Source organism: Buceros rhinoceros, unplaced genomic scaffold, assembly GCF_000710305.1.
Source record: "Buceros rhinoceros silvestris isolate BGI_N320 unplaced genomic scaffold, ASM71030v1 scaffold2513, whole genome shotgun sequence".
In the NCBI taxonomy this organism is placed as follows: domain Eukaryota; kingdom Metazoa; phylum Chordata; class Aves; order Bucerotiformes; family Bucerotidae; genus Buceros; species Buceros rhinoceros.
Genome location: NW_010404011.1, coordinates 69,819 through 82,577, shown reverse-complemented (window position 1 = coordinate 82,577; position 12,759 = coordinate 69,819). Strand labels below are relative to the sequence as shown.

The 12,759-nt window shown below is 39.1% G+C and overlaps 1 protein-coding gene across 1 annotated transcript in view; it reads left to right on the top strand.

Moving 5' to 3' along the window:
- Positions 1-12,759, top strand: part of DDX10 (DEAD (Asp-Glu-Ala-Asp) box polypeptide 10) — a gene marked incomplete at both ends in the record, with an annotated part of 93,880 nt that overhangs the window by 32,068 nt on the left and 49,053 nt on the right. The window contains 3 exons of the mRNA XM_010133199.1: positions 4,111-4,199; positions 9,112-9,403; positions 9,452-9,631. Coding sequence (XP_010131501.1) covers positions 4,111-4,199; positions 9,112-9,403; positions 9,452-9,631 — 561 coding nt within the window. The remainder of the gene's footprint in view (positions 1-4,110; positions 4,200-9,111; positions 9,404-9,451; positions 9,632-12,759) is intronic.

Sequence of the window (12,759 nt, the reverse complement as noted above, 5' to 3'; positions counted from 1 at the left end):
CCAGCCGCTAACTCACTGCACCCCCTCAGCAGTACACAGGATTTAGCAGTGACCTTGGTCTGCACAGCAGAGAGGATGAGCAAGAGCCTTTCTGCATCCCGACCCCTGGCAGTAACCGTAAACATCCAGCGCTGTCACTGCTAGGAGCAAAGTCTGCAAAAATCTGCCGTTAACTGCAGACAGTGCAGTTAGTCAGCAGAGACTGAGCTGAACAGTGAAATCACCGGACAGAACGAGTTCTGCTCTAGCTCAAACCAGGGCAGTATGCTTCACTCTGATGTTGCACAGGCCAGATGTGACATATTATGATCATCTGCAACTGCCTCAGGAAGTTGCAGTTAAACCGGTTTGTATCAGAGGTGACAGAGCAGCTGGTTGAGGAGGACGAGAGTAGAAGGAAGCCAGCATCATCTCACTTGGAATGAAAATACTAACCTCTGTGTTTCTGGCTTTGGCTTTTTAAGATCATTCGGAATTGGACAAAAGAAAATAATGATAAAGTTTCAAAATAGCGGAAGAATGAAATCAAATATGGGCTGTCAGTCATAGTTACAGATAAAAATTCAAGTTACGGTGAAAATTTTTTAATTGCCATTTAATTACCCTTTCAAACCGTTTTTGTTGCAGTTTTCTCTTTATGGTTAGCAGTGCAGTGTCATTTTGCAGACAAACTGTATGTACATTAAGTTTTTGAAAATCTTGAAGTATGGACAAGTGGTTTATCATAGAAGTGTCCCTCCTTAATAAGATTTAAAATGGAGTGTTCAGACATACTATGCAAATGTGCCCCAGTAGTCTTCCATATCAATGCGAATAAAAGTAATGCAAATGAAATCCTGACCTTGGATCCTTGTCTGGAATGCGAGATTTCTCAAAGGCACAGGCATAGTTCTGTCTAGCCTGTCTGTTGGAAGCTGCCAAATTCTTGTCATTTCTAAGAAGTAAATTCCCTCCCCGAATGGATCAGATAGCAGTGAAACAGCACAGTTACGCACAGAAGTTCGGGTCGGATGTAGTTTCCTCCGTTGAGGGCATCAGCTCTAAGTGATTGTGTCCTCTAACCTTGGTGATTTACTTCAAGATGCTTTTACTTCGTTTAAAAAAAAAATTCTTGATTACTAGTTGCCTCAGTAAACGTTGTGGTTCATTTGGTAGGACGTGGTTCATTTGGTAGGATGTGGTTCCTCTGCTGTTGTTCTGAGAGTGAGTGAATCGGATTGAGGCTCCTTTGAAACCTTTGCAGTTCCTCTCATGGGCTGTCTTGCCTTTTTGGTATTTCTTGTAATTTTAATATTAAATATGTCAATTCATCCAGTTCTGAGAAAACAGTTCAAAAAAGAATGTGTGTTTCTTGGTAGTTGCTTTGTAGGGAGTACTGGGACACTGGAGTGGTGTCTGTCCATTAAATTCTTCATTGCACCCAGAGGGATGTGCAGAGTGTTACAGCCTGAGATTCCAGTCACGCCAGTTACTTTGAATTCTGTCAAAACAGCACTTACCAGCAGTGAAAACAGTTATCCACAAAATACATCAATAAATCAAAAGCTAAATGTAGCAAATTAGTAGAGCATAGTGCTTGCTGCTTGTAGAAATACTACATATTTCTGGATTTGTAGAGTAATCTAGGGTTTGGAGGCCTTTAGCTACTATTGTAATAGAGCTGTAATATGTTTCTGATGCCCAATCTTAACACTGTCCATAACAGAATAAGTTAATTCATATAATATTTTTGTATCATTCTGTTGTTTTAAAAACACTTGGAAGTGGTATCAAGAGCAGTTGGTAAAAGAGCAGGGAAAAAGTTCAGACTGACTAAATGTGTTCTGCTTCAGCTGTCCAGTGTGTGGATGCAGAGTGACCAGGTCTTAGGAGAACTGAGATGACAGAGAGATGCCAGTGTTTTAGAAGGAGGTTGAAGTGAAGATACTGAAATCAAATAAAAATTGAAGAAGTCATTTGCTCTTTCTGTACTTGTAAAGTAGAACAGCTCTTTTCTGCTATGTCCAGCCTTTCTTGCTTGAGTGCATGCTCTTGGAGCAGGGAATATCTTTTGCTAGAAGTGTTTGCAGTGCCTAAAATTAAATAAAGAAGTCAGCTGAAGACTTTAATCATCATTATATTTCTGTTGTATCGTCTTTGAAACCTCTTAACTCAATTAGGTGCCCATTTCTTTGAACACAGAGCAACACCATCCTGCATACAGTCCATGACAAATGTCAAAGGCTCAGTGGGCTGAGCCCAGCCAGACAGCTGGTAGATGGGAGTTGCAATATCTGGTATTTGTTTGGTGGTTCATTCTTAGTTATTATAGGGTGTGATACACGTCAAAAGGTGTGTTCTTTCTGCCCCTTATCTATAGTTTATTAATTTCTAGACCATGTGTGCCAAAGATAGACTACTCAAGTAAGTGGATGTTATGCATTATATGTTATCCAACAGCAGAATGAGATTTCTACCGAGTGGCCCGTGGTGACTCACACAGATCTCCAGATCTGCCATTCTCAGATTCGCAGAAAAGATACTTCTTGTTTAACCTGCCTTTTTTCCATCTGTCACTACAGAGAAAAAAGAGACTCTGTCCTTTATTTTTGTCACTGCTTGCTAGACAGCAATAGATGAATAAGATCTGTCAAATTTCAAGCCTTTTCCTAAACATTCTAGTTATTTTTGTAAAATGATTAATAATCTAATGTGAGCAAATGGGTGTTTTATTCCACACCTCGTTCTCGGTAGCAGCTGAATGGATTGTACTAGCATCTTCCACTACTAACGTTAATTGAAAGACAGAATCTGGGCAGGAAACTTTACCTAAAAGCTTAACACCTAGAAAAATAAGCAAATGAAAAGTTACTTCTGTAACAAAGTGTTGGGCAGCTTGAAAAGTAGATCTCTTAGCTCTCCGTATCTTACAATTAGTAGCTTTTCTTTCAGTTTGCCAAGGGGAAAAGTAGGACTTTATGACATGACTTAATTTACTGTCTCATCTTTCTTTTCACCTTTGGATATGTTTTTTCTCTTACAAGCATTTAAAGAATCCTCATAAAAGATCGATGCTCTGAACTGATGGGTCTTTTCCTCTGCCTCTGGCTAATAAGAAATAGATTTTTTTTTTCTTTTAAATTCCACATGTATTATTAATACACTAATTTTCTCTGACAGGTGCCTGTTCAAAGCAGAATAAGGGTATGATAACGGTATGCTTGAATTTAACCGTACGAGCTTAATTTGCTATTGTTACTGATGTTTGCTGATTTAAGCCTCATGGTAGAAGTTTTGGCATCTGTCAGAAGTTAGGTTATGAACAACAGAGATTTTTTTTTTTTTCCCCTCATATTTAAAGTATTCCTCTATTTATGCTGCTGCTTATAGGCAGAAATAGACTGTAAAAGAAACCTGAGAAGAATAAGAATCTTTCCTTTTGGGAAGGATAGAGGGAAAACGTGACACAAATTGGAGTTTCTCTGTTATCCAGTGCTTGCCATTTTCTTGTGAAAGTCTGGGGTTCATTGAAACTTCAACTTTGGACAGCTCTTAGATGTTGTGTAGTGAATTTATGTTGGTCAGCTGGGTTACGTTCATTGACTGCCTGTGTGTGATGAGGTGATGGCAAATGCAAGGTAATTTGAATTATCTTAGGCCACGGTTAAAGCAGTTACACTGAGCTGAATCACTTTTCTGTTAACGGCTAAAATAACGTCAGGACAGCTCAGCCTGATGGCAACACAGTCTGTTCTTCCTGCCACATAATTCACGTATCAGAATAGCATACAACATTTGGAAGAGCTGGAGATTGAAGAAGTGGATCAGTGATGTTTCCTTCTGACTAATACGCCGTATTTTCTTTCTATGGAAAATAACATACTGTTGTGGAAAATTTAGCTAATTAAGGTGCGTTTAATGGATCAATAGCAATTCTTGAAGTTGCATCACTTCTGTAGTACTGACAAATTTTGGCTGATGAGTATTGTGTAAAAGAAGTTCAGTCTGAAATCAATGTTAGATCAGTTAATAATGAAATGCTATTTTGCATTTAGAGCAACAGTATGGTAGTTTCATGTGTTGATAATTGAATGTTTCCTTTTTTTTTAAACGGTTTTATTTTTCTTTCAGTGTTTTGTATCCTACTTGCGTTCAGTTTTCTTAATGAAGAATAAGGAAGTATTTGATGTTTTCAAGTTGCCTCTAGCAGAATATGCCCTGTAAGTATGATCAACTCAGAAAGTGAAATCTCTGTAGTGTGAATTTTTGCAGTGTGTGATAGCTTTAAATAGCTGTTTTGCATATGTTAACACACAGAATTGGACAGTTTTGTAATGTTTTTAAAGTTTTATATTTATGCTGGGCTTTTCATATTTTCAATGACACTAACTAGAAATTCTGTGTAAAAACAATATATCTCTAGCGATATTTATATATATCGCTAGAGAGCTATTTCTCTAGAGAGAAATAACTCTTGCAGCAGAAAATCCATTTGCTATATAAAATAGAAGACAGTACTTGTGAAGTAAAAGGATAGAGAACAATAGGTTTTGGTGGTTTTTTTTCCCCAGATTCACTCTGCAGCCTCATAGCTAAATGCTGACCTGTAAAGTGTATTATTTAAAAAGGAACTGGAATATCTGAAGATGATATATTGCAGTCTCGTCTTGAGTGTGATTGGGACATTGCTCCTTGGACATAAATTACTTTTCAGAAAATTCAGTAAAGACAAAACATCTGCACTGGGCTGAACAGCATCTGTTTTACTATGTCTGTTTTTTATACCTTATGTACCATTCCACATTTTGTGTGGGAGGGAGATAAATCTTCACAGATGGACTTTACAGATGACAACCATCTGAGATTGTTTTAAGATGTGAAGATTTTAATAATCTCATGGGACACAGGGTAGTCAGAAAGGAGCAGGAAGGTGCTCAAAGGTGCATAATAAATTAATTTTTATGTCTCTGGAATTTCATACAGAGAAGACTTAAGTCTTCCAGCTTGTCAGCATGTGGCATAATGAACTAAAATGTGACAAATTACAGGACTGTGGAACACCTGGTCTTGCTGTGCTGTACTTAACGATTACATTTTTTAAGGTACATAAGCCTGTTAGAAAAGACACTTTCTTACCTTATGGACTGCGAAATTTTTAAAAAGGAGAACTAACAGAATTTTGAAAAATTTCAATACATGCGTTGCCTGCCCTTCACCTGTGTGGTTTGTCAGGGGCTTTAAAATGTTATTGTAGGTCTTACTGTGCTAAAGGTAAGGGGTACTGGACAGAGATGTGGTCAGAGTACCCTACAGTTCTGTTCTTCTTAGGCCACTGTGCCAGGATTTGGTCCTTCATCAAAGTCAATTCTAGTTCCAGTTTTGCAAAGTTACTAGTAAGTCATTTCTCTATTTTAATGGAAGAAACCTGACAATTGTTTGGAGAGGGTAGGAGGCATTTAGTCAAGACTGTGAAATATATGGAAGCACAATCAAGAAGTCAGAAGATAATAAATCAGGGAGATAATTTGGGATTCTGCTCTAAGTGAACAGATTGTTGGCACTCTTCTTCCCCACTCCCTGGACTGCTAGTGTACCTAAATACACTTTTCAGTTCCCCGGCTTTCCATTCAGGCACATCCACTGGTATAATGGATCAGTCAGCTTAATTTATCTGAAAGGCACTCCGAGTCTGGTATGCTTGAATTCAGCATTCAGCAGCAACCGTGGTTTGCATTCTCCGCACAAACTTGTAGCAAAACCTGGAATGAGAATCCTTCCTTGCCTTTACCTGCTGTGTGTTCTCTGAAAAGTAGTTCAGCCTTTCTGTGGAGATTTACTGCTGGCTTGATAGATATTACTCCACTAAAAATCCTGCAGAGAATATAGGCTGCTTAACGCCCCTGTCAGGTTTGCATTTCAGTCTGTCAGGCTGTTGCCCACTTTCTCCATTGCTCTCTCGCCTGCCATGTCTGTGTACTGAGATTCTCTTAAGCTCTGTTGATTGAGGCTGCAGAAAAGCTTTTTGATTTTTATGTATTATATAAAATTATTATATATCATGTCTAGAAAACAATATGTATATAAAATAAAAAGTGTGTGCATGCATGTCTATACACATACGTGTTGTAGAGATGGATTACTTTTAAGCTATGGTACATTAGCATTTTCTCCAGTATCCTCTCATTACAAATTACTATCAAGAATAATTTGCTGGAGGAAGAACCTTGGTGCTTGCATGAAGGAGACATTTGTCTTTTCATTGCAAAGGATAGCTTTGAAAACAAGAAAATGTAAACAAACAACAGGGTGGAAAGGAAAATTAGTTAGTCTGGCCTCCTGGATAGGAGACAAGGTAAAGAGGAGGCAGGATTTTGAAATATTTTACTTCTCAGACACTTCATTTTGTTAAAGGCTAACATATATGTATCAGTCTCCGGGGGCAGATCTTAACAGGTGAGTGTGTTGGATGGACAGGTTAGTCACAGCTCTAAGGGACTGCCAAGAAAGGTAATTTTGCCTATGAATTTTGTTTTGTCTTCCAGGAGGAACGCATCGTATTTTTCTCTGTTTATCCCTGTATCAGTGTGTAGAGAATATAAAATAGGTTGAAGCCAAGTTATTGGGAAATGTCTGATATACACAAATTAGTACCTGGCTAATTTTGCAAGTGTTGTTTACAGATCAGCATTACAAAGCAGTAGGTAGCGGCAGGTGTTGTCAGGTCTGAAATGGGTAATACCAGGATAAATGACCAGATTTAGTATTTCGCGTGTTGTTACCTAGTCAATCTCAGTTTCATTATGCTCATACGGACCTCAGTATTTCCTCCGGTGATTAGAGTTTGGACATTTCTCGTGCATCTATCTACCCCTCAACCACCTGGAGATTCAGCAATCCCCTTTTGAGCTTTCTGTAACTACTTCTATAAGCTGCTGAGCTTTCTGATCCTGCCATACAGATCTCTGAGCAAGCTGCAGTCTCCTCTCCAGGGTCATTATTCCCTTAGTCATCATCCTCGTTTCTTCTAGCATCTTGAACTACCTTTTCTCATTTTGCAGCCAAGCGTGCTATTGACCTTCACTCACCTTAGAAGCAAATGTGCTTGGATATGCACGAGTAGCAGTTCCAGCAGAGTGCCTCGCGGGGTTGGCTAATCCAGCTAACTTGGAGGGATGGACTTTAACGTACTCTAGAAATCTCTCTTGCTTGTGCTCTGCTCTGTTGCCCTTTGAGCAGGTGTCAGGGTGGCTCAGGTACCAAGAGCGCCAGGGCCTGCAACTGCAATGTGGAGGCTTCTTTTACTTTTGTAAAGAGGGCTATAGCTCGGTTTCTAAGTCATTGTCTCCCAACCATGACATCCTCTTTGTCTATTTCTTTGATCCTGTCTCAAACTCTTCATTAGCTTGGCCCTCCTTATTATTAGCAGAGTACCATGCACCTGAGCTCCTCGATGTAGAGGGCTAAAGCTGGCTAGTAAAATAAATAACACAGCAAAAGCAATTTCTCTGTTCATTTTGGTTATTAATCAGACCATCTGGAAAGCCCATTAGTTCAGATTTGTGTCACTTCAGTTGATCCGATTTCTCCTGTTTTCAGCGGTTGCTCATCCTGTCTTTTGAAAACATGTTAAATGTGGATGTAGCATCTATTGCAAGGCAAGTAATGCAGATTTCCTCTCTTGAAATAGCTTCTGGGTATATTTAACTTTCTTCAGGCTATTTTAAATCTTTGTCTAAACCTGTTCTACAGTAAAAGAAGTCACTGTGCTGTGTTTTTATGTGTTCAAATAATTCTGAAGACGTTTGCTAATGGAATATGTCTTGTATTTAGTAAACATTGTAACTTAATGTTAGAATGAAGCACTAACATATAAAATTGTGCAGCAGTTCTGCAGAAGCGACCTCAGATTCTTTACAACTTGGCTCATATTTCAAGAAGGACTGGAAATCTTCTAGGTGCACATTAGGAACTCTTGCGACACATAAAAATGGAAAGATTGTACTGGTCTTAAATTTCCTGTTTAATTTGCTCTGTGCAAGGACAGATTTTGCTCTGAGTGTCTAAGATTCCGTCTTTTTGAAGAGTTAAGAGAGATGCCCAGCTTTTCACCCAAACCAAATAGAGGCACAGTGAAGTTATGGTGTTGATGTAAATATACTCAAGGTCTTTATATACACGTAATTAACAAACCTCAGAAAAAGGCAGTATTTTAAGTCTGATACACCATTCATTAGAATTAAGTTAAAAAAATGGTTACTAATTTTTGATTGTTTTCCTTATTCAATAGCAAACAAAAGTGGTATAATTCTTAAAGCCATACAATGTTCTTTCTTTGGAGCTTTACTCTTTTAACTTATTTCCTTGAAAATCTTTGTCAACTTGCTTTGAATTGAAGGTGGTACCTGAGCATTGTAGGTGTTCAGTTGAGTTACTTCTTTGCGTTCCCTGATCAGTGTTAGGAAGTGACGATGTCTGGCTGCCTCCGTTTCTGTTGAGGAATAGAACTGTCAGCTGTGCTTTCGTTTATAGTAGCAAAATAATGCATTGGTTTCAGTATTGCTTTTAGGAGCTGATTTAAAATGCCTTTCTAGAAGAGCGTACTCCCCAGAAGTTACTGCATTTCACATCAAAATATGAACCAGGGTTGTTTCTTGGTTTGTCAGCTGGATTCGGGTTGTGATTTAAAGGCTACCGTAGTTTGAAGCCTACATTGTGCTGTTAGCATGTTTTTAGTGTCCTATTAACTGTAATTAACTATTAAATCTCAGTGAATAACTCACCTGCTTTTTGCCTCTCTTTATGAGAAAACCTTGCACATCTCTTATCCCAAAAGAGTGTGTGAAATGCTAGCATGAAAATCTAATAGCTGTAACTTCAGCTGAAGTAGGATTGGGCTCTGAATGGCATCTGCTGAATTAATGAAAACTACTATTTCCCTTTATAGTTGGTGGAGAGGAAAGCTGGCTCATCTGTTCAGGTTTTTAGTATGACTGAACTCTAGAATTTATTTCTTAATCATTTGCCAACTCTAAAGGTAAAAGCCTTGCCGTCGAGTGATGAGGGCTTTTAATGTAGTCAAATTCTGTGTGTTAACCTTTCAGAGTAATTTATGTGTTTAATTCTGTGTTTTAGGTCACTTGGTCTTGCAATGGCACCTCGTGTGAGATTTCTTCAGAAAGTTCGGAAACAGATGTGTGCGAATGAGGCAGCTGATGGGATGGATCACTTGAACGAGACAGAGCAAAATAAAAATACCCTCTCCTCAATGAATGAGGAAGGAGTGGAGAAATGTGGAACTAATGTCAGTGGAAAGGTGTCTGTTAACAAAACAAAGGACAAGGAGAGGAGGAAAGAAACTGAGGAATGTTCTGCTTCCAGTGAAGGTGCTGAGGAGAGTGGTGAGTCTGAGGATGAATCAAAAGAGGTGTCTGAGGATGAATCAAAAGAGGTGTCTGAGGATGAATCAAAAGAGGTATCTGAGGAGGAGGCGGAGGAAGAAGTTCCTGTACCAAGCCAGCTACCAAACCCAGACTCTGTGCAGTTCTTTGGAGATGACAGCGATGACGACGATGATGATACTAAAGATCTTGATTTGCTGACAGTGAAACGACGGAATGTTTTTGGCGTGGAAGCTGAAGATAATCCAGCTTCGGTAAGTGCACTTTACAGTAAGGCTCATGAACCTTAATGATTTTATATTGGACGTACTCCAGTTAAGGAGGAGGGGACAAGAGAAAATGCTGCTCTTAGCAGAACACTCGCTTGAAATTAGTTGTGTTGTCCGTGTGTATCAGAGGTCAGAATTGCTCCCAAAAGACAAGTTTTTAGCATAAAGTAGTTTTATTTGGATAACAGGTATCTGTGTACTTGCTTTACCTTGTGAATAGCATGATTTGAATACCTGGGAGGTTTCGATGGGTTTAATTCTTACCACTTGCTAATTTGCTTGTACCTTTCTAAATAGGTGACATAATTTTAGTGCTGTACCGCCATTTATGGCACTGGGAACCAAGCTGCAATACACGACGAGCTACTTCCCAATGCAAATTGTAACAAATAATCTTTACGATAATGTCACCTTCAAACCATGATTTTTTTTCACTTTCAATGGGATTTTTGCCATTAGGAACTGAGCCAGTATCTCACAGAGAAAGAGCGAGCGAGCACTTGTTGAGTAGTGTGGGTATAGAGCCTTACTAGAAGTGTTCATATAGATCTTTCATTTCCTTGGTGAGTAGCTTTTTAATTCAGGATTTCCCTGTGCTTGGTGTTCTGAGAAGTGTTGCTTTCACTTAATCTTTAAACACAGTATTATTGTGAGGGCGGTGTGGGGGGTTTGTTGTTTTTTTTCATTATTTCTATAAAGCAGATTTAGTGCATGGAAATTGTGAGTTTTTTGTGGATCCTTTGCTATCAGGCAACTATATCTCTGCAGTAAAGAAAAAACATCTGGTTCAGCAAGGTGTTTTTCTGAAATGATGCTCATGCAGTGGGAGCCTCATGTTAAGCGAAGTATTTATTTTCCCAACTGATATTTAAAGTCTTTCTTTTTCTGTGCTGTTACTTAACAGCACAGCGTGCTTGTCATGACCTCCTGCTAATCAGTCCACTGGCTGCATTTATAAGCACTTTAGTATTTAGTGAAGTGTATTATCTAGTTTTATCAGCTAACTTGGTCAAAGAGTTACGCAGTAACCTCACCACTGTCTGTGCTCTCGACTATGAGGAGGCTGGCGCAGGTTGCCATATTGTCTGAGTATTATGGGATGAGGATGCTGCTGGAATTATCTTTCTGTTCTTGTAATTCTAAGCCCGACCTGTCCTGCTGCAGCACAACCACTGCCTGGCAGTAGCTTGTATTTGTTAATAAATTTAAATTTCATGTAGAAAAGAAACAGCTGTTTTAAAAACAAAAGCGGAGTAAAAGATTTCTGCCTTAGTTACAGAATGATGTTCTCACAGCTTTTGTATTGCTCCCACAATTTTCTGTGCTGAAAAAAGACAATTTCGTGTTGCTTTTGTGTGTTTGAATTGGGAAGTTTACTTCAGGAAGTGGTAAAAGGAGAGAGAAACTTAGACGTAGAAGAATGAAAAAAAGAAATTTTATGAAAAGTACTAGTGATTTAGAGAGCGATTTGGAGCCTCTCCGGCTAACCTTTAAACAGTGTGCTAGCATATAGAGGTTAGTTTATGCCCTGACTTAGGCAAGTCAGACATTGCTTTCTGAGATTCAGCGAAATGCAGTAAGGGTTGGTGGTTTGTGCTTGATGTGCAAGTGTGGAAGACTTTGTGTCACGTGAAACCTCTTACACGTGGGAGCATAATAATGAAATATTTAGTGATTCTTCTAAGCAGCTGTGAACAAAAAAATCAAAAGTTTCAAGATCTCTAACATGAAGAAGTTAAATATAATTTAAATGCATCTCTCCAAAAATGTCTACGGGAGCACAGTATGTGGTTTTCGTAAGGCGGAAGTGCAGAGCATCCTGCGCTGAACTGTGGGAACTCATCTTGAGCCATGCCTGTGATACCGTGGTGGTTATTACCTTATGCTACCGTGAAAATTCGTGATGCACTGTGAAATGCTTTAAATGTAAGGATGCTGTTTTCAGTAGGACCAAGAGAATGGAAGTTTCTACCACTAACCATATATTGTCTTTTAATATTTTGGTATGCAAATACAGTAATTGAAATCACATAGAGTTTCAGGTATCAGGCATCTTTTATTTCATTTGTATGCCTCAGCATGACATTTTCTGGATGTTGAAACCAACTTGGTAACTTGCAACACTTTTTATTTTTTTCATTTGTTTATTTTCTGAATAGAAGTTTTGAAGTGATTATTACTGCTTTAAGGCAGATCAGTTCATATTTAAAGAATTAAAAAGAACTGCTTCCTCTGGGGAGTGAGAAGCACTGAGCAGTGTGAGTAGAGTTCTCCTGGTGCTGTGTGTTGGAATGTCCTTCTATGGAGGACATGGGAACCAGTTTGACTACAGTGAACTGCATTTCTAGGATGAGGCAGTGCATCCATTGATAGGATCAAATGTGGTAGGGAATCGAAGAGCATCAACTCATAGAGTGTATATAGAGTGTATACTCAGCTAGAGCAGTTAGGAGATTTTTTTAAAACCTATTCCATGTGCTAAGTAAGATCAGAGTCCTGCAGAAACATTAGTATGTGATCATTTAATTGGGCGGGTATAAATATGCCCACAAAAGCTGAATTCTGTGTACATTTATGCTTTTAACATGTGTGATTTATTTTGCAGTTTTAATGTTCTTACATCATGCTTCATGTTGACCAGTCCCACTGTGATTGCTGAGCTTCAGGATGTTTTTGTAAATGGAACCATTACATCCAATGTAAATTTTTGAATAGCTTTTGTTAAAGACACTGTTGCTTCCATGTCCTTGTGCCTTCCCTAGCCCCGCCAGTGGCAGGAGCAAAGGAGGTGTGAGGCTGGCACCGAGTATCCCATGTGGTGGTGTAGTGCCTGTCCTTCGATGGCAGGTGGAGTGGGCTCATCCATCTTACTAACGAGGGAGAGGAACTACTCACGAGGGGCAGGAGTTATTTAAGCTGGACGGAGGAGAAGGGGATTTGTGAAACTTTCTTAGAACATCTTGGTTTTGTTGAACGTCCATGGTACCCCGAACAGTGAAAGGTAGGTCACGGTGTGAAGGGAGACACATCCAATCTTAGGTCTTCTAATAGCACAGTCTGTGGCTCGATTTCACTCTTTTCTCATTCCCCTTCTTAGTGTGAACCTTGGCTGC